We start from the raw sequence: 26967 nt of genomic DNA on the forward strand, positions 1-26967 counted from the left end.
GGGAAGTGGGGGCTGTAAGGGGATGATGTGAGAAGCTGGGAGGTGATAGGTAGAAGAGGCAAAGAGCTGAAGAAGGAGGAATCTGATAGGAGAGGACAGTAGGCCATGGAATAAAGGGAAGGAGGTGGGCAGGTCATGAGGGCAGGGGAGGGGAAAGAGAAGGGGCCACAGGAATGAGGGAAAACAAAGTGAGGGGGAAGGAAAACAGATGGGCATGGTTACCGGAAGTTAGAGAAATCAATATTGATGCCATAAGGTTGGAGACTACTGAGATGGAATATGAGGTGTTGCTCCTCCAACCTGCATCTGGCCTCAATGTTGAGGCCAACTACTCCAGTGCTGTGGGGAGAGAAAAGGGAATGGCCAGGGTGGCAGGCATCCTCGACGACACTAGCCTTCCTGGAGCAATGCACCATGAAGATGGATTGGATGGAAGGAAGTGATGAGCCTGCGATGGACATCTGAATATCCCCAGCATCAGTTCCCAGGATGACGAGGAGGGGATGAGCATTTACTGCCGACCTTTCCAGTTCTCCAGAACGAATCAGAAGATTTAGACTTCAGTGGGTCAGGTGCAAAGTTCATTGCACCCTGTTATAGGAAGGTTTTACGTTTCGAGTCCCACTGCAATCATGTAACATGTTTTATAATTTGTTAATGAGGGTATACTTGTTCACATTGTGTGATATTACTGTGGGATCCACTAGGAGTGTGGGTATCATTACCAGTACTGGTCGTTCAAATCCCAACATAGTTGCTCCTCAAATAAAGACACTTGATCGCATCTCAAATGCCAACAGAGCCCTTCTTTCCATCCCCGAGAGTGACACTAAGCTCCACTGAATTCAAATGTTCTGGTCCCTTGTCTCGCCTTCTCATTTCCTTTCCTCTCTCCTCTTCCATTCATTTCGGATTTCATTCCTCTCCTCCCATCTCCACCCATTATGCTCCCTGGCCTTTACCCCCTTCTCATGCCAACACTGCGACCCTTGTAACACGTCCTTCTGGTCTTCACCCTGTCCTCTTTATTCCCCTCCCCTTCCATGTCTTTCTAACTTCTCCCAGTTGTGGCCAAGGTTCATCCCCTGAAACACCAACTCTGTCCCTCTCCCCACAGATGCTGCCTGACCTGTCCGGTACTTCCTCCCGTTATGATATAGATGTGTTTAAAGCAAGCACTTGGGGCAGAATAGAATAGAAGGTTATGTTGGTTGGGTGGGAGAAGGTAGGGGTAGTTTGTTGGGAGTAGATGACCAGCTAGCCCAGCAAGCTCAAAGACCCAACTTCTAAGGTGTACCTTGTCTGTAGCTCAGTGTGTGCTTATTCCAGTTGCCAGATGTTTAACCCTTTCATTAATGATGCAACAGGGAGAGTTGATAGAGTAGAGCCTATAGATATAGTGTATTTAGATTTCCAAAAGGCATTTGACAATGTGCCACAAAAGAGGCTGGTGCATAAATTAGGAGCCCAAGATGCTGGAGGAAGTGTCTTAGCATGGAATAAAAACTGGCTGTCACATAGACAGCAAAGAGTTGGAATATGTGGGCCCTTTTCAGGCTGGAAGGACGTAACCAGCAGAGTGCCCCACCTCCAGTGTGTTTCTCCCCTATCCTTCCAGTCCTCCCATTTTTGTTCTCATACCCATACCTCTCCCCTCCAGACCCCCATCACCCATTTTCCTACCCCTCCCTGTTCCATCTACCTACTACCCACACACTTCACCCACTGGCTCTCCCCACCCTGCCCCATCTGCCTTACACCTCTCCCCTAATGGTTCCCATTCTCACCTTCCATACGTCAGACCCCAGCACTCATAGCCCTTTGTGTTCCTGCTTATTACCCTCTGAACGTTTCCCATCTCCACCCCTCCCTCTCCCGTACCTGGATCCACCTGCCCGTCATCCTTCATCGCTTCTCGGCCCACCAATCACCTCTGGCCCCTGTCTCACCCCCCCCCCCCCAACATCTTTATACCCCTATCTCCCCTCTCCACTCTCCGTCCTGAAGCAGAGTTTCAACCCAAAACATCAACAATTCCTTTCCCCGGACAGATGCTGCTCGACTCACTGAGTTCCTCCAGCAGATTGTTTGCTTTGCACTTGCATTCTGTGCTCACTTCCAGCAGCCCAATTATTTCATGTCGATAAGATGCAATCAGAGCAATGAGTGAGGTCTTTACAGTGACTGATACTTGTGCAATGCAGCTTCTAACACTTACTCTTTCTGTTTTCAGAAGGTTGCCTCCACATGAGTTTCTGTTTGACTTTCCCCAAGAGCTCTCCAAAATGCCCCACCCCACCCATAAATATTCTTCCTGGAGAATTGAAAAGAGAAGTCTTAAAATCTCTGCATTCACAACCTCCATCTCAGTCAGGCAACACTTGCTGTTTGTTTCTTAAACCCAGGTCATTGCCCTCCTAAGGTCTCAGACACATAATCCCTGTTAGGGAGAGAGAGGCAGTGGGAGATGGGGGAGAGCAAGGAGAGAGAGTAAGGAGGGAGAGCAAGAAAGGAGGGAGAGTTGGGATAGATGGAGTGGGAGAGAGAAATGGAGGGAGAGAAAAAGTGAAGAGAGACAAAATGGAAGAGAGAAGGACAGAAGGAGACAATGTGAGAGGGGGAGAATTTGTCTGTGTGTGAAAGAGAGAGAGGGAGATAGAGAATCAATGAGTGAGAGAGAGAAATCGGGGGTAGAATCAGTGAGAGAAATAGAGCAAGCACAAGCAAAGAGAAAGATAGAGAGTGGGACCAGAACAAATGAGAGAGAGGGAGAAAAGGAGAGTTGGGGGGGGGGGACAGAAAGAGAGGGAGAGAAAGACAGAAAGAAATAAAGATAGATGGAAATGATGAGGGAGAGAAGGAAAAGCAGAATGAGGAAAAGAGAGAGACAAAGAAAGAGGAAAAGAAAAATTGAGAGAAATAGAGATAGAAAAGCAGAGTGAGGGAGAGAGACAGAGAGGGAAGCATAAATATAAAGATAGATAGAAGTAGAGAGATAGAAAAGCAGAGGGGGAGAGAGAGATAAAGATAGATACAAATAGAGAGAGATAGAAAAGGGGGAGAGAGAGGGAGAGGGAAAGATAGAAAGAAGGAAAAAAATAGAAGTAGAGAGTGGGAGAGAGAGTGAGGGAGGGCGGGTGTCAATGCACTGAAAGCTGTGTGCTTATCCAAGCACTAGGAAAGCCTGTACTGACAGGTCCTGGAGGACAGCTTGTTCCACTTTAGGACACGCAGTCTATCGAGCAAAACAATCTATTTTTGGATGTACTCATTCATATTTACTTTTGAGCCCAAATGCACTCGCCTAATTAATATTTTCATGGCTTTTACATTTTCTGTTCCTGCCTTCTCGGCAGCCTGTCAGAGGCACACAGCAGCAGATGCATGTATGCTTTATGTATTGTGTGTGATTGCACACAGTGTCACACTGAATGACCCTCACTGCCCAGTGGGCATCAAAACGTTAGGGGCAAGAACATAGAACAGTACAGCACAGGAACAGGCCCTTTGGCCCATGATGTCTGGGTGGACCATGATGCCAAATTAAACTAAACCTATCTGCCTGTACATGATCTGTATCCCTCCATTCCTGATACATTCATGTGCCTATCTAACAGCCTCTTAAATGCTTCTATCATATCTGTCTCCACCGCCTCCCCGGGCAGCCCATTCCAGGCATCTACCACTCTCTGTGTTAAAAAAAAACTTGCCCCGTACATCTCCCTTAAACTTTCCCCCTCTCACTTTAAAACTATGCTCTCTAGTATTTGACATTTCCACCTTGGGGGGAAAAAGATTCTGACTACCTACCTGATCTATGCCTCTCATAATTTCATAAACCTCTATCAGGTCTCCCCTCAGCCTCCAGAGAAAACAACCAAGTTTGTCCAACCTCTCCTTATAGCTAATACTCTCTAATCCAGGCAGCATCCTGGTGAACCTCTTCTGCACCCTCTCCAAAGCCTCCACATCCTTCCTGTAATGCAACAACCAGAACTGCATACAATAGAAGGCTGTAGGTTATATCTCTGGGCTGGGCCAGAGTAACTGGTCTCATTGGACATGTTAGAACCAAGTGCCCCCAACCCACTCAACAAGATCCCACCACTCAACTCAAGGAAAGGGGAATTGGGGGATTGAAGATCAGCTGACGTTACAGCATCACTGTATGGCGGTCAGGTGAGAGCCACATTAATCCTGATGGTGCTCCTTCTATAGTCAATTATCTTCCCAAAAATTATTCCCTAAACTCACGTGAAGAATAGCCCTGTGTGCAATTGTGGAAGCCTGATAAAAGGACTTGGATTTCTTTGATGTCTTTTCTAATCTCTGGATAGCCCAATGCACTTAATGATCAATGAAGAAATAGGCTCATAAATAGAGTCATACTGCATGGAAGCAGGACCTTCGGCGCACCATGTTCATGCTGACCTTCAAGTACCTATCAATACCAATCCCATTTTCCAGCACTTGGCCCATTATCTTCTACAATTATCTTGACAATTCAAGTGCTTATCTAGATACTTAAACGTGTGGGAGTCTCTGCCTCCATAGGTATCTCAGGTAAATACTGAAGTATAGTCACTATTGCACTGCGATTTGTGTCGAACTAGGTCCCAGGAATTGCAAGCTGATAAAGACCAGATAGTCTGTTGCAGTAATGTTGGTTGAGGGGAACTAATTGACTGGAGTTAATTATCACTGCTCTTCTTCGAAGTACTGCTGTGGAATTTCTTCCATCCACCCGAGAGGTTAGACAGGGCCTAAGGTTAGACTGTTTCATCTGCAAGATGCACTGCAAAGTAGCAGCCTGCTTTGTGTCTCAGGAACCCTCAGCCTTCGACATCAGACCACAACCTACTGAGCCCTCTCCCGGACCACTCCTGAGAGACTGCATGCAGCCAGAGGCCGAGGGCTTGATGGCAAATCACTGCACTAGGGGGTCTGGGCTATGGGAAGGGTTGGTGGGGCCTCGAGAGGGGCCAGAAAGTGGAGGGTAGGACCGTGGGAGGGGTGGGGGGGGGCAAGGTGAGGATGGTTGGTCAGTGCCTTGTGGGGCGGGGGGAAGGATTTACCCCACAGGGTTTCTGATCCACCGCTGAGTTACAAAGACCCTTTTATGTGGGGAGGATCCAGTGATGATCTCTGTTACTCAGGGGAAGGAGTTACTCTAAGCCCAACCATCTCTTGGAAAAACCTAATCCAATTTACAGAGAGCAGCAGACACATTCAATATATTTCACTTTGTTCCAAGTCTATTTTCAGTCGCACAACCAGAAAATCCCAGAATTATACAATTATTTCTGCTATTTTGCCCCAGGGTCTAGAATGTAAAGCCAGAGGTGTCAGGGGAAGAGCTCTCCCACACTTAGCTAGCATGGATGCAACTAACTCCAGTCCCACTCTGCTGTCTACTCATGCTTATTTTCTGTATCTCCTTCCAACAGAAAGGACTTATTTGGCCCGTTGAGTCTTTGCCATCGTTTGAAGCCATCAATCCTACTTCCCCTCTTATTTACCTGCAGGCTGCTTTCTCACATGTCCCATCAACACCCCTCAAATTCTCCCACACACTCGGGGCAATTTTCAGTGGCCAATTAACCTACCAAACCCCATACCTTCATGTTGAAGGCATCTCTACCCAGGGTATAAATGCCCTGAAAATCAGCTTTTTGCAGCAGCAGCACGGTACACTACAAACATAGATTACATAAACTTAACATAAATTATACATAATTTACATGACAAAATAAACAAAAATAAACTTGACGACTTTAGTGCAAGTTGAGGCAAATATAGTCCGAGGTAGTGTCAGGGTTTTTCAGGTCAGTTCAAGATCCTGATGGCAGTGGGGAACAAGCTGTTGTTGAACCTTAACATGTGGGTCTTCTGTACCTCCTGCCTGATGGCAACATTGAGAAGAGAGCGGTGGGGGTCCCTGATGCTGGATGTCGCCTTCCTGAGACATTGCCTCTTGTAGATGTCCTCGATGGTGGGGAGAGCTGTACCCATGAGGGAACTGGCTGAGTCCACCACTCTCTGTAGCCTCTTGCGATCTTGTGCATTGGAGTTTCCACACCAGGCTGTGATGCATCCGGCTAGAATCCTTTTGGATGTGGAAGGAAAGCAGAGCACCAGGGGAGGGGAGACCCACATGATCACAGGGAAAACATTTGAACTCCACACAGCCGCCGCCAGAAGTCAGGGTCAAGCCCAGGTTGCGGGAACTGCAAGGCAGCAGCACTACCTACTGTACCACTGTGCCACACCTGAGCTATCCTGTCATCAAGCCAAGTGGAAATGGGCAGTGAATCCCAGCACAGCTGTACTGAGAGAAAAACAATGGCATCAGCATAGCACCTTTCCTGTCCCTTTCAGATCATCCCCAGCACTTTACAGCCATTGAGGTGTGCTCATTGTAATGCCAGACAGCACTGATCAAGAGAATCTTCTCCCAGTGTCAGAAGGCTGCATAACCAGAGGACAGAGTTAGAGTCACAGCACAGAAACAGGCCCTTCAGCCCAACATCCATGTTAATTAAAGTGCCTACCTGAGCTAGTGATAACTAAGACCCACCCCAGATTCAGCACAACAACCAAGACTGGCCAGTTAACCTGCCAAACCGCATGTTTTTTGGGATGTGGTAGGAAACCAGAGCACCCGAGGGGAAACCCACACGGTCACAGCGAGGTTTAAACCAAGCCAAGGAGAGTGTTTTTCAACGGAGTGAGTTGAGAATGCACTGGTTGAGAGGTTGGTGAGACTTATTGTCAACCGTTAAAGCAGGAATTGAATGTGTGAAAAGGAGAAAGCTGAAGATTATGAGGAAGAGTCCGTGCTGGGTTGGGAAGGTGGAAAAAAGGCTGCTCTTTGAATGTAGACCCAGGCACAATGGGCCAAATGGCTTTCTCTGTGTAGCAGATCCTACATGTTACCAGGGGCTTGGGTTGACTCCCAATCCCATAATGTTTCTGACCATTAGGTCAAAGATGGGTAGGGAAATCTGATTACCACACAACATCCTCCCTCACCTGATGAATGGGTGCTCCCCCACAATGAAGCATGCAGAAAGGCATGAGTGGTTAGAAGGGCAAAGAATGTACTCTGCCTCCTTGCTGAAATGTGATATTTTCCCCTTCCTCAGTCTTACACCTCCTTTTGACAGTGTTATAAACCTTTTTCTTTGATCTATTACTGTCTTTAATGTCTCCTGTTAACCACAGCTGAACCACTTTTCTTGCTGTGTTTTTGTGGCTTAAGGGATATTTATTTGTGGTAAACTCTGTAGTGATTCTTTAAATGTTGGCCATTGTTTATCCCTGTTGTAGCTTTCAATGTAGTTTTCTGGTTCATCAGAGTTAACTCACACCTCATACATAAGCAGTTATCTTATTTTTAAGTTTAAAGTCTCTGGTTTCAGACTGAACTAAACCTTAATATAAAATTCCATTATAATTGCTCTTCGCTAACAACCCCTTCACTACTGGATTATTAATTAACCCTTTCTCATTGCACAGTACTAGATCTAAAATAGACTTTCATCTCATTGTCTCCTTATCACAGTGATAGAGTCATAAAGCACAGAAATGGGCCCTTCGGCCCAACTGGTCCACACTGATCAAGATTCCCATCTAAGCTAGTCCTATTTACCCGCATTTGCCCCATATCCCTCTAAACCTTTCCTGTCCACGTACCTGTAATGTACCTGCCTCAACCACTTCCTCTGGCAACTCATTCCATATACTGACCACCCTCTGGGTGAAAAAGTTGCCCCTCAAGTTCCTATTAAATCTCTCCCCTCTCACCCTAAACCTGTACCTTCTAATTCTTGATTCCACTACCCTGGGAAAAAGACTGTTCACATTGACCCTATCTATGCTGCTCATGATTTTATATACCTCTCATCAACCCTCATTCTCCTACGCTCCAAGGAAGAGAGCCCTAGTCTGTCCAACCTCTCCCTATAACTCAGTCCTTTGAGCCCTGACAACATCCTTGTAAATCTTTTCTGCACCCTTTTCGGCTTAATGGCATCTATTCTACAGCAGGGTGATCAAAACTATATGCAACACTCCAGGTGCAGCCTCACCAACGTCTTGCACAACTGCAACATAACTTCTATTCTCAATGCCCTGACTGATAAAAGCCAGGATGCCAAAAACCTTCTTTGCTACCCTGTCTACCTACAACGACACTTTCAGGGATCCATGTACTTGTCCTCCTAGGTTCCTCTGTCCTACAACACCACCCAGGGCCCTGCCGTTCACTGTGAATGTCCTACCCTGGTTTGTCTTCCCAAAATTCACCTTACACTTATCCGGATTCACTTATCTAGAAGTTCATCTTGTATATATTCCAGGAATTCATAATTTAAGTCCCCACAATTATCATATCACCCTTTTTACATGCTCCTCTACTTTCCTGAATTGTGGTGTGCATTGCTGCTGTTGCTTGTGGTCCTACATACAACTCCCACCAATGTGTTCTGCACCTTGCTGTTTTATGCCCTTACCCAAACCAATTCTACCATGATTGTCTGGCTCAGGATCCTTGCTCTCTAATGCCTTATCCCATCCTTTATTATCAGCTCTAGACTTCCAATTTTTCTAATTTTCCCTTCTCTTCTGAAAAAGAGTCCTGGAATATTTAATTCCCAACCTCAGTTAATCTGCAACCTCGCCTCTCCATTGGCTGTTGCATTGTACCAATCAGTTAGAGTCATAGAGTCACAGAGAGATACAGCACAGAAACAGGCCTTTGGCCCACCATGCTGATCATCAACCACCCATTTGCACTGATCCTACATTAATCCTTTTTTTAATTCTCTCCACATTCCCATCAACTCCCTGCAGATTCTACACACCAGGCACAATTTACAGTGGCCAGTTAACCCACCAACCTGCACATCTTTGGGATGTGGGACAAAACTGGAGCACCCAGCGGGAAACCTATGCAGTCACAGGGAGAACGTGTAAACTCCACATAGACAGCACCAGAGGTTAGGATTGAACCTGGGTATCTGGCACTGTGAGGCAGTGGCACAGATGCACCACGATGCTGCCCATTTGTGCCATTAATTCACCTACATTGCAATAAATGCTACGTGCAGAGTGATAAAGCACCTTCCATATGGTTATCATTATTCATTTTCCTTTCTCTTGAACACTAAAACAATCACCCTCCTCCCCCACACCACCCCACAAATAATTGGGCTAAACCCTTATCTACATCAATTGTTATCTGATTTGCTGGGTCACTGGATCAGCTCACTTCAAGTGAAGGCTATCCCAGTGGAGCAGCTCCCTCTCTGCAGTCCTGTTACCAGAACTCCATGAGTTGAAACCATTTCTCTTTCATCAATTCTGTGATATTTTTTACCCTGATCTGATTTGCACATAACTTGGGTAGTAATCCAGAGATTACCTTTGTGGTTCTGCTTCATAATGCAGACCCAAGCTGCTCATATTCCGTGAGCAGAACCCCATTCTTTGTCCTCTCCATGTCACTGTTTCCATGGACCGTGACAACAGGATCTTTCCACTCCCCCTCCAACTTCCTCTCCAGACCTGAGGAGATGTCCTCAACCCTGGCACCTCCGGGACTCTCACTCACAGCTGCAGAGAACAGTGCCTATCCCCCCAATTATGTTGTCCTCTATTACCAGTTCATTCCCTTTCATCCCCCCATTTGACAGGCCCCCTGTACTGCAGTGCTACAGTCAGTTTGCTCGTCCATCCTGTGGTCTCTGTTCCAAGTATCTCCTATCAGTTTTACACATTATTCAAAATACTAAAGCTTCAATCTATCAGGCAGAAAATAGCTCTCTATTTTTACCTGACAAGGGGAGAAACCAGAAGAGTTGTCTCTCCAAGCATGAAGTGAAGTCGAGTTTATTGTCATTTGCAAAAGTACACGTATGCACAGGTGCAATGAAAAACTTACTTGCAGTAGCATCACAGGCACATAGCATTAGATAAGCAGCATTCACGAGAAAAAACATAAACTTAAATTATATGCAATTTATACAAGAAAGAACACAATTCAAACAAAAAAAATGTCCATCGTAGTGCAAAGTGGTCATGGTGTTGCTATACTGAGGTATTGATTATAGGGTTGTGCACATTGGTTCAAGAACCAAATGGTTGAAGGGAAGTAGCTGTTCTTGAACCTGGTGGTGTGGGACTTCAGGCTTCTGTACCTCCTGCCCGATGGTAGCTCTGAGAAGATGGCATGGTCTGAGTGGTGGGGATCTTCGATGACAGAGGTTGAGCAAGGTCCAGGAGATCAGGGTCCTGCATAGCAAATCGAGGTTGATGCCAGTTTAAGCCCCCTCTCTGACATTGGTTTGCCCTGGGCAAGTCACTACAGTCTGAGGTACACTTGAAGGAGCCAGGGTGAGTGATTGCCACAACAAAGAGGCAGCAGGAACACGTGTACACCTCCACACTGAAGCTCCCAATCACTGTCGCTCACACACAACATCCCCATTACAGCCCTGACATGGCAAACAGGTACGGTGACCCCAGAGTCTCTGACTAGATTTGCCTCCAACTGACACTGCAAGGCTTCAGAATGCTCACAGCACACTTTTCACGATATTATGCCCTTGGTTATTCATAAGCACAATATTGCAAGTAAATTAGACATCCCCAATGTTTAATGTGGTTGACTGGAGAGAGATACTGTCTGCTCCAAAGCGTGCCAAGTCCTGGTCAAGGACATCAGATGACTGAAGGATCTGAAAGGGTAGACCAGAAGAAGCTCCTTTGGTTGGGAGGTCCTGAACAAAGGGAGCATTCCTGAAGTTATAGCTAAAAGACACGTGGGAGGAATCTGAAGTACTTCACACAGACTGCAGAATTCTCTCTCTGAAACACAGTCAAAGCTGAGGGTTAACAGGAAATCTCACACCTGTTTATTGTACCGTGAGCATTTTTGGTATATGAACATAAGAACCTTCCAGCCTGCTCCACCATTCATTAAGATTGTGACTGATCTTTTAACTCGGTGCCATTTCTCAGCACTATCCCCATATCCCTCGATTCCTTAGATATCCAGAAATCTATCGACCTGCTTCGTAACTGAGCCTCCACAGCCCCCTGGCGTAGACTCACCACCCTCTGAGTGAAGAAATTTCTACTCATCAAATGGACAACCCTTTATCCTGAGACCGTGACCTCTAATCCTAGGTTCCTCAGCCAGGGAAAATATTCTCCCTACATTCATCTCATGTCCCCACCAAAGTCCATGTCAAGACTTCTAAGAATTTGTTTCAATGAGATCTCCTCTTATTCTTCTAAACTCAAGAGAATACATTCCAAGTCTACTCACTCTCTCCTGAAGGCAAACCCACATTACAGACAAAGCTTGTAATAAACGTGGTTAAAGTACCCCTCCTCCCCTGTCCCTGATTTTGTCTGATCCTGAACATTTTCTGTATCCAGTGCTCTCAACTGTTTCTTGATATCACATGGAGTTGCTGGAGACCGACTTCTGTGGTGGTTGGGATCTCAGGAAGAAGTCGAGTTAGATCATTTACTCAGCACTTCTGGCTGAACATGTTGTGAATGCTTCAGGCTTGTTTAGTGCACTCACGTGTTGTGCTTCACTGTTTTTGAGAGTGAAGATTTTCACGAGGCCTCTTCCTTTCACTAGTGCTTTAAATGTCCATCGTCAGTTATAAGTTGAAGCAGGACTGTAGAGCTTTGATCTGATCCACTGGTGCATTTTATTTACTTTTTCATTGGATGTAGATGCTGCTCACTATGCCAGCATTTATTGTCCATCCCTAATTGCCACAGAACTGAGGAGGCAGCTTAGAGTCAACCACATAGGGTAGGTCTGGAGTCATATACAGACTAGACTGGGCAAGGCTTTCCTTCCCTGAAGGATATTAGTGAACCTGATGGACTTTTACAACAATCCCCTCATCTAAGGATCAATATTAATTAAATTAATTTTTATTTAATTCATTTAAAGGCCCCCATCTGCCATGGTGGGATTTGATCTCACGTCTCTAAGGCAATGGAACTCTGACTTCTGGTCCAGTAACGTAACCAGTACTGTCCCCAGATTATGACAGGGTTTTGTTCCTGAGGACTGTTTGTTACCCAACATGTAAATCGGAATTGAAGACACAGTGTGTGGGAGAGGATCACAGAAACAGCTGTAACAGGAGAGCAAGCAGACGTGGGAAGAACGGCCGCCAGCCGATCTCATTGGCTCAGTGAGTGAGTGAGTCTGCTCAGCACTCCCAGCCCCCGATTGTTGCGGCTCGGGGTGTGTGTTTGTTGGGGGGAGGGGGAGAGGTGAGGAGATAAAACATGTGGAAATGCCCCGTTCCCATCTGGCAGAACATGCCTGCAGCCCCACAGCAGCCAGCAAATCCATCCCCGTATATCCCACCGGTCTCCCAAACACTCGTTCATATACACAGGGTGTTTATAACACAGGCGTTCGTAACCCGGGGAAGACCTGTATCATTTCTGTTTGCTCCTGCTTCTGCATTGAGGCTTCAGACCGTAGACACAAGAGACTACAGATGTTGGAAAGTGGAACAAAAAAGACCCAAACTACTGGAGGAGCTCAGCGGTCGAGCAGCATCTGTGGAGGAAAGGAATCGTCGATATCTTGGGTGATCTCATTAGAACGTGTAATGTTCTTACAGGGCTTGACAGGGTAGATGCAGGGATGATGTTACCCCTCACTGCTATGTCTAGAAGTTGGGTCACAGCCTCAAGCTGAGGGATTGGCTATTCAGCACTGAGAAGAAATGTAGACACAAGGCAGACAGCATCCGTGGGAGGAGGGGAATTTCTGACATTTTGGGTCAGTCCTGATGCAGGTTTCTATCTGAAACGTCGAGGATTCCTTCCCCCCCCCCCCCCCCCACCACACACACACACGCACGCAGATGCTGATCGACCCGCTGAGTTCCTCCAGCAGATTGTTTGTCGCTGAGAAGAAATGTTTTCATCCAGAGGGTAGTGAACCTTTAGAATTCTCTACCCAAGAGACACAATGAGGCCGGCCCAGTCACTGAGTATATTCAAGAATGGATTTGTTGGATATTAAAAGGATTGAGTGATGTGGGGAGTGGACAGAGACTGAACGGTCTGGTTCCATTTCTTAGGTTCTTATGTTCTGACATGGGAGCCGATTACCCGGCCAATCCGGTCATCATTGTCCACTCTTTGAGAGGCCTTTCAATGGGCACATTTGTCTGTTTCCCAAGTTACAACAGATTAGGGGTCAGGGAAGGAGTTCACAGTGATTACCAAACACTGGAGGTAGTAATGAATTTGTCTCACAAGAGTGGTGGCCACGGAACTCAGGCTGGGGCAGAACGTCCGCACATTATCGCACCTTGTATGGTCGCAGTGAGTTACGGCCGCTGTAACTGAGCCTTCCAGCTGTTTGGTGGCTGGGGTAGTCACGGCGAGAGGGGCGGAATGGCCGGCCCGCGCTGCTGTGCTGCCCTGCTCCTTTAAGAGCGCGGCGGAGCGCCGTGAGCAGCGGCTGCATTCACCGACTGCTGACACATGTGCGGGAGCCGGGCGCGGGGCGCATTTAAAGCGGCAGCGCGTCTTCACATGTCCGGCAGCGGGACGGCCGGCGACTCGGCACCGTGTGGTCAGCCGTAGAACAGCCGAGGCCGCCGCCGCCGTAAACGATGAAGCGCCAGTAGCAGCGAGGCAGCGACATGTACGGACACTATCATCCCTTGGTGAAGCTCCCTGTCACCTACAGCCGTGAGTACAGCGCCGGCTCATTCCCACACCCAGACCCGCTCCCATCAATGCATCTCTCTCCTTTCCCTTCACCCTCTCTCTCTCTTTCCCTTTCGATCTCTCTCTTTTCCTTTCCCTCTTCCCCCTCTCTCTTTCCCCGTCTCTCCCACTCTTTCCCCGTCTCTCCCACTCTTTCCCCGTCTCTCCCACTCTTTCCCCGTCTCTCCCACTCTTTCCCCGTCTCTCCCACTCTTTCCCCGTCTCTCCCACTCTTTCCCCGTCTCTCCCACTCTTTCCCCGTCTCTCCCACTCTTTCCCCGTCTCTCCCACTCTTTCTCTCCCGCTTCCTCTCTTTCCCCGTCTCTCCCTCCCTTTCCCCGTCTCTCCCGCTTCCCCGTCTCTCCCTCTCTTTCCATCCTCATCGTATCCCTGTTTTGCAGTTATGAAGATTTTTAGATTAAATATTTATTTCAATTGTTTAATTAAAGGGAAGATTTCTCATCTCTTCACGCACTGTTGTTGTACTGGGTGTTTCCCCAGAGAGGGTACAGAGGTTGTTTGTGATGGGGGGCATAAGGTGGTGGTGGGGGGATGTAATCACGGGACTGAGAAGTGTGGGGTAGGGGTTACCCTGGGATGGGGGAGGAGGGGTATCATGGCACGGGGGAGTGTGGAATTTCAGCTTCTGGACACATGCCATTGGGTTCAGGCCCCTGGACTCTTTAGTCATCTGGCTTGGAGTTGTTCGAACTTGCAGTCACGGTGTCAAATCTGGCACTGCTTTCTCCAATGCCCCCAACCTCCAAGGCTCCCTTCAGTATCTCCCCATCCCCTCCACAAATACAAACGGGTGAGACAGGTTGGGGTGATGTGTCCTTCCCACAAGAGGGGACTCGAGACCACTAGCAGTGGTGTGTCCCTGGTTTCTCCTGGACCAGTGCGTCTTCACCCCACATACACATAACTGTATCCCACCGCGGAATGATAGGCTGCTCCCAGAATTGCAAAAGTCCCAGAGCAGCATCTGGAGGACCATAGTGCAACTTTAACTAAATATTAACGTGTAGCAGCCACCAAGGAGCATGTTCTGTCTAAAGCTGTAGCACATGCCTCACTTGCTGTATGTGCCACTTACTTTGAGTAGGATACCCTTTTATTAAAGGACACCTGACCACCAGGCAATATTTCTTCTGGTATTGGTATCTTCTCACATGTACCGAGATACAGTGCTTTTGTTTGCATGCCATCCAAACCGATGATTCCATATACAAGCACATTGAGGTGGTGCAAAAGAAAAACAGAATATAGAATATAGTGTTGCAGTTACAGAGAAAGTGCAGTGCAGGTTGGCAAATAAAGTGCAAGGGGCACAGCGAGGTAGATTGGGAGATCAAGCGTTCATCTTTAGCGTATGAGAAGCCCGTTCAAGAGTCTGTTAACAGTGGGATAGAAGTTGTCCTTGAGCCTGGTGGGACCTGTTCTCAAGCTTTTGTATCTTCTGCCTGATGGAGAGGGGGAGAAGAGACAATGACTGGGGTGGGAGGGGTCCTTAATTATTTTGGTTGCTTTCCTGAGGCAGTGGGATGTGTACACGGAGGCAGTGGAGGAGAGGCTGGTTTGCGTGGACATACTGTGGGTGTTCTGTGGACATACTGAATTGGACACTGTTACAGCATACAATCTGTTTATGTCTGCGCACTCACTAAATGTCCTCCTGAAAGTTCACTCTTTAAATGTACAGCATTTCCTGTCATCTGCTTAAAACTGATATTCACTGTCCAGTAAAACTCTGATATTCCTGCATTTGCAGGGCTTTGCTAATCTGGCCAATTTTTCCACACTATTGGATATTATTAATAGTTCAATGTATTTAATTAGGCTTTTTTTTAGATGTTACACAGTATTATAAATTTTCCACTGAAGGGGAGTGTGGGAATGAGGACCCATTGAGTTTCGGGGGAGCTCTACTTCCTGTGCTCCCTAATACACATAGGGGCCCAATGTGTATTAGGGAGCACAGGAAGTAGAGCTGTGGTAAGTTTTGGGGGACTGTGGCAAATATCACCCAGTGAGCCAATTCTGAACCATCAGGATTTCCAAATGATCAGATAACGGATGATTGGCATTTAATTGTATTCTGTATAATGCAGCTGTGTTGCTGTGAGATACTTCAGGGGCAGGGAGAGCATAAGTTAGACATTGAGTAAATCTCCATCTCAGCGGACACGTAACATGTTCATGGGAGTTAGCTACGGGCTGGAGTCTACTCTGGAGGTTCAGAGAGGGTGTATGTGCATTGGTAGGTTAATTGTCCAATGTAAGTTGTCCCTAATGTGTCAGTGAGTGGTAGAATGTGGATGAGGTTGTTGACAGGAATTTAGATAGATTATAATGATTGATGTAATGGGTGTTCGATGGTTGACGCAGTCTTGGCGGGCTGGGAGATTCATTTCCGTGTTGTATGATCAAATATAACACTTGCCCTTGAGTAGGTTGCCTGTGGAATCAAGCAAACAGGATCGGCTGGTTTATGTGTAGAATGACAGACACCAGGGAGTGAGTTGTTCTGTGGAATCCAATCAAGGGGGTTGGTTGAATTACATATAGAGTAACGGGTGCCTAGGAGTGATTTGTCCACTGGAGATTATTGAGGGCTTCAGATAACGCAACCAAGTAATGAGAAAGGATATCTTTTGTTGGTTGAAGTCACACGACAGTAGAGGGTCTTGCTTTATGATTTGGGGTGTTTATTTGGAGATATTCATCTGCCCCTACTTTCCCAGTGCAAGCTGGCCCCATTGCTGGGCTTGGGCAAGGAGAAGGTCGAGGGCATTGCAATTGGATTTTGCACTGTAGAGGAAAGGAAGTAATGTAGGCACCACATCAAGAGGGTTGGAAATGTGAAATACCAACAGAAACCCATCAGGTCAGGCAGCATTTTTGGAAAGAGAAACAGTTAATGTTTCAGGTCTGCTGATGATATTAATATTATGCAGAATATTATGAATATCACAATGTTCCATTCCCTAGCTGGCTACTGAGTACATTTTCTTAAATATCTTATTAAAAGCACATCGTAAGTAGGAGCAGGAGTTGGCCATAAACTACTCAACAAGATCACAGCTAATTTGATTTTGGCCACAACCCCACTTTCTTGCCTCTTCTCTATGAAGTTTTATTTCCCCTATAGTCCAAGAATCTGTGTGTCTTGGCACTGAAAATATTCAATGATGTCCTTGCTTTTGCAAAAAAAAATCATAGGTGTAGAGGTCTGAAATAAAAGCAGAAAAAGCTGGAAACACTCAGCAGGTCGGGCAGCATCTGTGGTGAGAGAAACAATTAACATTTCAGGTCAAAGACCCTTCATCAGAACTGGAAATGTAAGAGAAGGGTGAGAGAGGGCGAGATAAAAACAAGTTAGTTTATCTACCCTGCCCCTCCCCCAGTCTGATCAAGAATCTTTGACCTGAAACATTAACCTTTTCCCTTTCCAAATTTCCAAATGTGCTGCCAAACATTTCGAGCACTTTCTATTTTATTCCTTACTTTTATGTTCCATCCCCTTTGCAATTAGCCAAACATTCCATTTACCTTCCTACCTACTGGCTTTACCTGCATGCAAGCTTTGTCTTTGATGTACAAGGATATTGGAACCCTCTATGTTGCAGCATTCTGTAGCCCCTTTCCACTTGGAGCATTCTGCTCTTCTACTCCTACAGGGGCAAGCTGAAGTGCAAGATACCCTTGCACTTCAGCTTGCCCTTGGCACCTTCAAAGATCTGTCAACATAGATGCCATGCTTCCTCTTGAGTAAAACATGATGCAGCTTCTCCTTGTTGTTTCTCCCACAGTGCATTATTTTGTGTATATCTGCATTAGGCTGCCCACTTCTCTGATTGATGTCCTTCTGAAATCTGGTACAGCCCTCCTCATCGCGCACTACATTGTCAAGTTTTGCATCAGCTGCAGGTGTCAAAAGTATCTCCTCTTTAGCCAAGTGCAGATGACTTGCACAGAGTCCTAACATCAACAATCTGGAGGACTTCTCTGTCCCTTCCTCTCCGGTCAAACCATCGATGTGGAACCTCCAGGGCTTCCTACCAGAATACCGGGTGTAGTTCCTGGGGTGTCTGTCTACACCACACAGCCTTCCTTGCTGCAAATTCAGTGCTGCCTTCCTGTTGCTGCTTTGATTGTGATAACAGGACAATAGTGCTTTACAGGCAGAGTGCTTTTACGTGATGTAGCAGTGTTCTTGTCTATTCCACTGCTACATTGTAGCTGTGTGTAATTCAGTCTGCCTCTAAAGCCACAGGATGTAAATATTATGGAATCCTGTGACCAACTAGAGTCCAATTAACCCTCCAGTTAATTAGTGCTCTCAGGACCTTTAATTGAATTAAATTTGTAAGTGGCTACATAACACTAAAATCTGACAGACCCGATCCCAAAAGTTTGAAACATTTACTCCCGTATCTGCCACTCCACAGTTGTGGTAGGAGTGGTGATTGTGAGGAGGATTGTAACAGACTTCAATGGGCTGACAAGATGAAACTTAATACTGAGAAGCACAGGGTGAAAAGTTTTGGCAGAACAAACAAGGGAGACAACATGGACCAAATGATATGGTTGTGATGCTTTTGCAGGAATGGTGTGGACCAGGGTGTACATCAGTGTCCATTTTTAAAAGTGGCAGACGATGTTGGGAAAGCAATCGGCAGGCATCTGAGATGCCGCTCTTCGTGAGTAGAGGCAAAGAACAGAATATAAAAGCAAGGACGTTATGCTGAACACTAGGAGTGCTGCATCCAGTTCTTGTCATAGTCACACAGCACGGAAACAGGCCCCTCGTCCCAACTGGTCCATGCCGACCAAGATTCCCATGAGATGAGAGATATCTTTATTAGTCACATGTACATCGAAACACACAGTCAAATACATCTTTTTGCATAGTTTTCTGGGGGCAGCCCGCAAGTATCGCCACGTTTCCAGTGCCAACATAGCATGCCCACAACTTCCTAACCCATACATCTTTGGAATGTGGGAGGAAACTGGAGCACCCAGAGGAAACCCACGCAGACACATGGGGAGAATGTACAAACTCCTTACAGACAGCGGTGGGAATTGAACCTGGGTCGCTGGCACTGTAGTAGCATTACGCTAACTGCTACACTACCATACCATGCGTGATGAGGTTGCGAGGTTGGTTGAAGGTGGAAGGCCAAAGCAACCTCTTTCTGCCTTTGGCAGACCAACAGTACCAGTGCCACGTACCAAGCACAGTAGTGTAGCCGTTAGCGTAACGCTTTACAGCGCCAGCAACCCGGGTTCAAATGTGCCCCCAACACATTCTCAGTAACGCAAAAAGACTCATTTCACTGTGTGTTTCGATGTACATATCTAGGCTAGCCCCATTTGCCTGCATTTGGCCCATATCCCTCTAAACCCGTCCTATCCATTTATCTGTCCAAGTACCTTTTAAATGTCGTTAATATACCTGCCTCAACACATTCCATATACTGACCATCCTCTGGCCACTCAGGTTCCCATTAAATCTCTCCCCTCTCACCTTAAAACTCTGGCTCTTGATTCCTCAGCCTTGGGGGGGGGGGGGGGGGAAAAAGACTGTGAGCATTGACCCCATCTATGCCCCTCATGATTTTATACACGTCTATAGGGAGCGAGCAGGAAAGACTCACTGGATGGGGGATTTCGGCTGCACAATTCAACTGTAGAAGCTGGGGTTGTTCTCCTTAGAGCAGTAGAGATTGAAATGAGATTTGGTTGAGGTGTACAATATCGTAAAGGGTTTGGAGTCGGTAGGGAGAAGTGACTTCCATCAGCAGATGGTTCGCTAAAGTACATGTTTAGTGTGAGCAAAAGATAGTGGAGGGTTGTTTGGAAAAACATTTTTTACACAGTGTTTATGATGTGAATGGACTGCCCTCGGGGGTGGTGAAGCAGAGTCGGTCAGGGCTTCCAGAAGGAATTGGATAGATGTTTGAGATGCAATAATTAGCAGGGCTGTGGGGAAACAGCAAGAAAATGGGACTGATGGGATTGGTCTGCAAGGAATTGCAGGGACTCAATGGGCTGAACAGTCTCCTTTACTGTAACAATTCCATATCAAAGTGTGACAGGGTAAATACCGGGCTCACTGAACTGCAAGTTACAAGCGGATTTACAGCAAGCTGCCAATGTTACTGTCAATCCCTTTCTGGCGTTTGAGATCACTTCTCATCCTGCAGGCATGCCCGCCTTCACTAAAGCAGATTACCTAGCCATTATCACATTGTTGCTCTTGGAACTTGCTGCGTGCACACTAGTTTCCTGGATTACTACAGTGGCTGCACTTTCAGTAAGGCAGAGTTGAGTGTGAAGTGCTGCAAGAGGTTGTGAGGTTGGTTGAAGGTGGAAGACCAAAGCAACCTCTTTCTGCTTTTAGCAGACTGACACAGCAGCAAAGGATCATTATTGGTGCTGATGTAGAGGGCACACAGTTGCTGTTTATGGAAATATTACCAGCAACGTTTCTGACGTGTTCTGAATTCACAGTCATCAGACCTGACCTTCCCCAAGGGGCTGGTACGTAGACAGTCGCCCAATAGGTTGGAGTAAATGTCATACTTCAGAGGTCACCGCGTACATAGGATAAAATCAGACTCTGGCAGCTACGTCATATATGGCGCCACATTTAGGCCCTCCTGTAGTGGGGGAGTTCTCAACCTGATGTTTTGGGATAGGACAGGATGGATGGAAGAGGAGCTCCTGCTGCTCTGCCAATGAGAGGCAGAGCTGTGTACTTCAGAGCTCCAGTCCAGAACCGCACTCTTTCCTTGCCACCCAACTTCAGTTGCATACTTGCGCTGATGCCCAAACCCCAAGCTGAGGACTGACAGCAAAGTGAATTCCTACAACCCAACAAGACGTTGGACTGCACTGGGGAGGAGGTGAAAGCTTGAGTGGAATGTTGAGATGGGTCTTAAAGGAGAGTTGGCAAGGGGAACAGTTTCTTTTATTCTCCTCACATTTTCTGCCCCCCCACCCCACCCCCACCCCCACAATTCTACCATTCATCTATATTAGAGTGAGTTTACAGTGGCCAGTTAACCTACCAACCCACTTTGGGATGTGGGAGGAAACCCACATGATCACAGGGAGAACGTGTAAACTCCTCGTGTTCAGCACCCAAGGTCAGGATCGAACCCAGGTCTCATGTGCTGCAAGGCAACGGCTCTACAAGCTGCATCACTGTGCCATCCCCTGTATGTCATAGAGTCATAGAGTCATAAAGTCACACAGCACGGAAACAGGCCCTTCAGCCCAACTGGTCCATGCCAACAGAGATGCCCATCTAAGCTAGTCCCATTTGCCTGTGTTTGGCCCATATCCCTCTAAACCTTTCCCATCCATGTACTTGTCCAAAGTACTTTTTAATTGTTGTTAATGTACCAGCCTCAACACATCCTCTGGCAGTTCGTTCCATATACTGACCACCCTCTGGCCACTCGGGTTCCTATTAAATCTCTCCCCACTCACCTTAAACCTGTGCCCTCTAGTTCTTGAATCCCCAACCCTGTGTGCATTCACCCTATCTATGCCCCTCATGATTTTATACACCTCTATAAGATCACCCTCATTCTCCTACGGTCCAATAAATAAAGTCCTAGCCTGCTCAACTTCTCTCCATAACTTAGTCCCTCAAGTCCCAGCTACATCCTTGTAAATCTTTTCTGAAATCTTTCCAGCTTAATGGCATTTTTCCTGTAGCAGGGTGACCAAAGCTAAACATGATGTTCCAAATGCGGCCTCACCAATTTCTTGTACAAGTGCAACGTAATGTCACAACTCCTATACTCAATGCTCTGACTGATGGCTCGGTGTAAAACACCTTCTTCACCACCCTGGCTACATCTGACGCCACTTTCAGTGAACTGTATACTTCTAGGTCCCTCTATTATACAATAGTCCCCCAGGGCCTTCCCAAACTGCAACACCTCACACTTAACTGAATTAAACTCCATGTAAGAAAATAATAGTGCCACAAGGGACGAGGGCCACCAGAAGACCAGAGGGAGGAACACCTTTAGTTTGCTGGGACTTGCAGGGATATTGTACATGCACTCCTATTCTAAAGACTGACTATATACTTTGTTTTATTAACCCTTGCATGCCCATCCCCTCTGCCCCACTCAACATGTAGCATGAATTGAGTGCAGCCTTTCCTTCTGATTGGGATGACCATGGTTTAAGTTCCCTCCCAGCTTCACTAATAATCATCTTCATCTCCAGCTGCATCGTGCAGAAGCTCATCTTTCCCCAATGACATGCTTCTCCGTGCTGTTCTGTACCACAGTGGACGTGCAGCCCTCATTACTGCCGGGAGATGCTATTAGATCACTGCTAAAATGTTGAATGAATTCCAAAAGAGTTTAATTTTCTTTTATAGGGGAACAATTTTTCTCATGCCTTGCACAACTTCACAAAGCACTGTTCATTCAGTGGAGTACTTTTGAAATGTAGTCGCAGCTGGAATGTAGGAAAAGCAGCAGCCAATTTGTACACAACTAGCCCCCAAACAATGAGATTATAACCAGACAATCTGCTTGTAGTCATGTTGATTGAGGGATGAGTTAATGGCTAAGATACTGAGGATGCTTGTCAAATTGTGATGTATGATCTTTCTTCACTTGAGAAGAGGTGGACCCTGTTCTCTCATCTGAAACACTGCACTTCTGATTGTAAAAAAATACCACCACTATTTTTTTTACTTTGCCTTGGGGTGTCGGCCAAGAATTTTGTGCTCGAGTCCCAGGAGCAGGAGACATCAACTTTCTGACTAGGAGGCCAAAATGCCATTGTAACAATAGACCAGCCTTTATTTGCTGCTCAAAGTACTTTACTTTTGAAGTTGTAGTTTCGAAGCACATAACCTAGCATGAGGTGACTGGATGATTTTCATTTGAGGATGAAAATTGTACACTGCTGATAACACGGTCACTATGCAACAGTGGTTCACATGGATTAGAATGTGTTGAGTTTCGAGACATTGTCGGGCATGCAAGTTGACAGTAACTAGCTATTGCACTATAAATGTTTCCAGGATAGTGACTTGTGGGTTAATTAAGATGCTCATTGGCAATGTTCAGTGCTTAGCTCACAGAAGTGAGTCATGCTTTTCCATAATGATGCTATTACAGTCCTAAATTCGGACTGGTATTGCATTAAGTATCCTGCTTGTGTGCTGTTCAGGAGTCTTACCCTGCAGAAGGGGGCTTTGAACTGCCCATCCTCACTGAACCCTGTGGAGGTGGCTGTTGCTGGTTGCACTGAGTGAGTGGCTGGCTGGCTGGACAGAAACCATCTAGTGTCAGGTGCAGATATATGAATTAGGGGCACGCATAAGCCACTCAGCCCTTCAAGTCTGCTCCACCATTCAGTAAGATCACGGCTGACCTAATTGCAACATCCATTCCATCATCCTGTATACATTCAGTAACTTTTCATGCCCTCTGATTATCTACCTTGACCTTAACAATAAATTTTCAAAGTCTCGGCTTCATATGAGGAGCATTTGATATCTCTGGGCCTGTACTCGATGGAGTTCAGAAGGATGAGGGGAGATCTCATTGAAACCTACCGGATACTGAAAGGCCTGGATAGAGTGGATGTGGAGAGGATGTTTCCATTAGTGGGAGAATCTAGGATCCAAAGGCACAGCCTCAGAATGAAGGGACATCCCTTTAAAACTGAGATGAGGAGGAATTTCAGCCAGAGGGCAGTGAAGCTGTGGAATTTGTTGCCACAGAGGGCTGTGGTGTCCAAATCATTGTGTGTATTTAAGGCAGAGATTGATTGGTAAAGGGGTTAAGGGTTACTGGGAGAAGGCAGGAGAATGGGGTTGAAACAAAAAAAATCAGCCATGATGGAATGGTGGAGCAGGTTCAATGGGCCAAATAGCCCAATTCTGCTCCTACGTCTTGTGCTTCCACCGCCCTTTTTGAGGAAAAGAATTCTGAAGACTTGCCACCCTCTGAGAGGAAAGAAAAATCTCACCTCACCTTTATTCTTAGGCGATTGTCCTGAAAGAGGAAACCTCCTCTGCATGTCCACCCTGTCAAGAGCCCTCTGGATTTTGTGTGTCCCCTCTCGCTCTTCTAAACTCCAGTACATGCAACTCAAATCTTTCCTCATAAGACAAGCTACCCATTCCAGGTTCAGGCTGTCCCCAGGTTACGGCAGGGTCCCATCCCTGAGAACTGTCTGTAACCTGAACTGTTCATCAGTCGGAAATAAACAGGCACAGTGTGTGGGAGAGGATTGCAGAAACAGCTGTGACAGGGAGCGAGCAGGCGCTGGGAAGAGCAGCCACCAGCCGGCCTCACTGACCCGGTGAGTGAGCGAGTGAGTCTGCTCGGTGCTCCCAGCTCTGCTCGGCTTGAGTGGAGGAGGGTGAAGAGAGAAGGCACACAGAAAGTCCCCAGTCCCACCCAGATGAAAACACCTGCAGCCCCCCAGCAGCCGGCAAATCCATCCCACTGGTCTCCCAAATGCTCGTCCATGTATATAAGACGGGTGTTCATAACCCAGGGACAACCTGCATTCATCTGGTAAATCTCTAAACATCCTTCCTTCATTAAATCTACAATACTCCAGATGTGTTCCTAGTAATCCCCTAAATAACTGAAATATAACCCAACATACAAACTGGGTTGAGCATTAGTGAACCATTTAGGTTTTACAATGTAGTGTGAGCTGTAACTACAGTAATGAGCTGCATTTCATTCGGTGGCAATTCCATGTTGCATTGGTATGGGAGTTCCTCGTCTGTTGTCCACTAGACTACCATGCACCCGGTCCTGGTGACCTCTGTCAGTGCAGTGTGTGTAGGAAATGTCTTCTTATCGATTTAATGTGGCTGCTGATGATCCTCATCTGCTGTTCGTATTTGGATCATTTCTTGCCTAAGCATTGCAAGTCTGATTTCAGGACTTCTCTTTGCACTTCTGGCAGTTGCAGTAGATTGGAAGTTTCAGAGTCATACAGCACAGAAACTGACATTGAGACTGCCCCAATCATCAAGCACCCATTTACACTAATCCCATTCTCCACATTCCCATCAACTCCCCCAAGATTCTACCATCCACCTACACACTAGGGGCAATTTACAGTGGTCAATTAACTGAGCAGCCCACACACTTTGTGGGATGTGGGAAGAAACCAGAGCACCCGGGGGAGATCCACACGGTCACTGGGAGAACATTGCAAACACCACATAGACAGCACCTGAGGTCAGGACTGAGCCTGGGTCTCTTGATGCTAGGAGGCAGAGGCTGTATTAGCAGCACCACTGTGTGTAGTTAGCACCTCTCACAATGCCAACTCCCCAAAGTGCTGAACGTCCAAAGTGTAGGCACCATTGCAATGTAGGAATTGTGACAACCGAACTACAGAGCAAAGCAGTATATCAATATAGTAAATATCCAGATCATCTGCTTTTGGCTGTGATGGAAGGGTAAATACTGACCGGAATCTTGATGATAATTTGCTTCCAATGATACCTGGCTCTTCCATCCATTTGAGGGAATTGGGCATGAATGGGGCTGAATGTGGCTTCTAAGAGGTTGTACCTCCTTCAGTGCTGCACTAGGTATGCGCTCCAGCTCCTGTAGATACAGTAACCGCTGTTGCAGTATTCACATTCCTGAATTAACTGGGAACTTGGCGATGTAGAGTTCTGGCAATAGTGACATGGAAAATCTTCCTGTGGCATGCACTGTTTGCCACATGAAATAGGCTCAAAGGAGAGTGTTGCTGAAGTGAACTGAGTCCCTGGTCACACATTGGGCAGCTACATTGGGCTGACCATGTTGCACACATGCCCAACAACAGACTTCTGAAAGAGACTCTCCATTCCAAGCTCTGTTACAGGAAGAGATTACCGAGTGGAGAGAGGAAAAGATTCCAGGATATGCTCCAAACTTGGAGAAATATGACATCCCCACTGACTCCTGGGAATCTCTGGCCCATGACCACTCAGAGTAGAGAAGGTGTACTCGGGACAGTATTGAGAACCTCGAGTCCATGTGTCAGAAGGACACAGAAGCCCTGCATAAGCAGTGGTGGGAGCACATCACCTCGATGTGTACTCTGTGCCTGCCCCATCTGTGGAGGAGTCTGTGGACCCCACCTCAGAACTAGAGTAAGAGCAAGTCATCCTTCAGCCTGGGAGATTGTTAAAGAATAAGGATTGAATCTGACCTGGGAATATTTTCCAGCACAATGATGAACCACTATGAGGAAGTGCCCTCACAACCGCCCGACGTGATGATGTGATGTTACATGATGTAGCTGTGTTATTCCTCATTCCTTACAATGTGATAGACCAGTACAGCATAGGAACAGACCCTTCAGTCTACCGTGTCTCTATTGACCACGATGCCAATCTAATTCATCCCATCTGCCTGTGCGTGATCCATATCCCTCCATACCTTACATATTCATGTGTCTGTCTAACTATCTCCTAATCACCACTATTGTATCTGCTTCCACCACTACCCCTGGCAGCCTGATCCAGGCACCCTCTGCTCTCTGTAAAATAAAATTTGCCCTGCATGTCTCCTTTTAAATTTTTCCCCTCTCATCTCAAATGCACATTATCTAGTACTTGACGTTCTATCCTGGGAAAATGATTATGACTGTCTACCCCATCTATGCCTCATAATTTTATAAACCTCTATCAGGTCTCCCCACAACCTCTACTGCTTCAAAGAAAACAACACACGTTTGTCCAACCTCTCCTTATAGCTAGTGCGCTCTAATCCAGGCAGCATCCTGCACCCTTTCCATAGCTTCCACATCCTTCCTGTAATGAGATGACCAGAATTGCACACAATATTCCCAAGTGCAGCCTAACCAAAGTTCTGCATAGTCTTCCAGAGTCTGATAACAGCGGGATAGAGGCTGCCCTTGAGCCTGGTGGTGTGTTCTCCAGCTTTTGTATCTTCTGCCCAATGGAGGGGTGGGGGGGTGGGGGGGGGAGCAGAGAGAAGAGAGAATGACCCGGGTGGAAGGTGTCCTTGTTTCTGTTGGCTTCTTTCCCAAGGCAGCAGGAAGAGTAGATGGAGTCAAATGGATTTCTTCTGCTTTTTGCAGACAGAACATTCTTGGACAATTTTCCTCTTTTCCTACATCAGGAATGCCAGAGTATTGCTGGAGTACCAGATCTCAGCATTA

The 26967-nt window shown here is 46.6% G+C and overlaps 1 protein-coding gene across 3 annotated transcripts in view; it reads left to right on the top strand.

Annotated features, from left to right (window-relative positions):
- The window catches only part of LOC127567923 (retinoic acid receptor RXR-gamma-A-like), a 183679-nt gene that overhangs the window by 63881 nt on the left and 92831 nt on the right, over positions 1–26967 (top strand). The window contains exon 1 of one of the 3 annotated variants that reach the window (XM_052011134.1): positions 13262–13752. The exons of the other annotated variants lie outside the window; for them this stretch is intronic. Coding sequence (XP_051867094.1) covers positions 13704–13752 — 49 coding nt within the window. The 5' untranslated portion in view covers positions 13262–13703. Of the gene's footprint in view, positions 1–13261; positions 13753–26967 lie in introns of those variants that run through there. 3 annotated transcript variants of the gene reach the window in all.

This window comes from Pristis pectinata, chromosome 3 (assembly GCF_009764475.1).
Source record: "Pristis pectinata isolate sPriPec2 chromosome 3, sPriPec2.1.pri, whole genome shotgun sequence".
Classification (NCBI taxonomy): Eukaryota; Metazoa; Chordata; class Chondrichthyes; order Rhinopristiformes; family Pristidae; genus Pristis; species Pristis pectinata.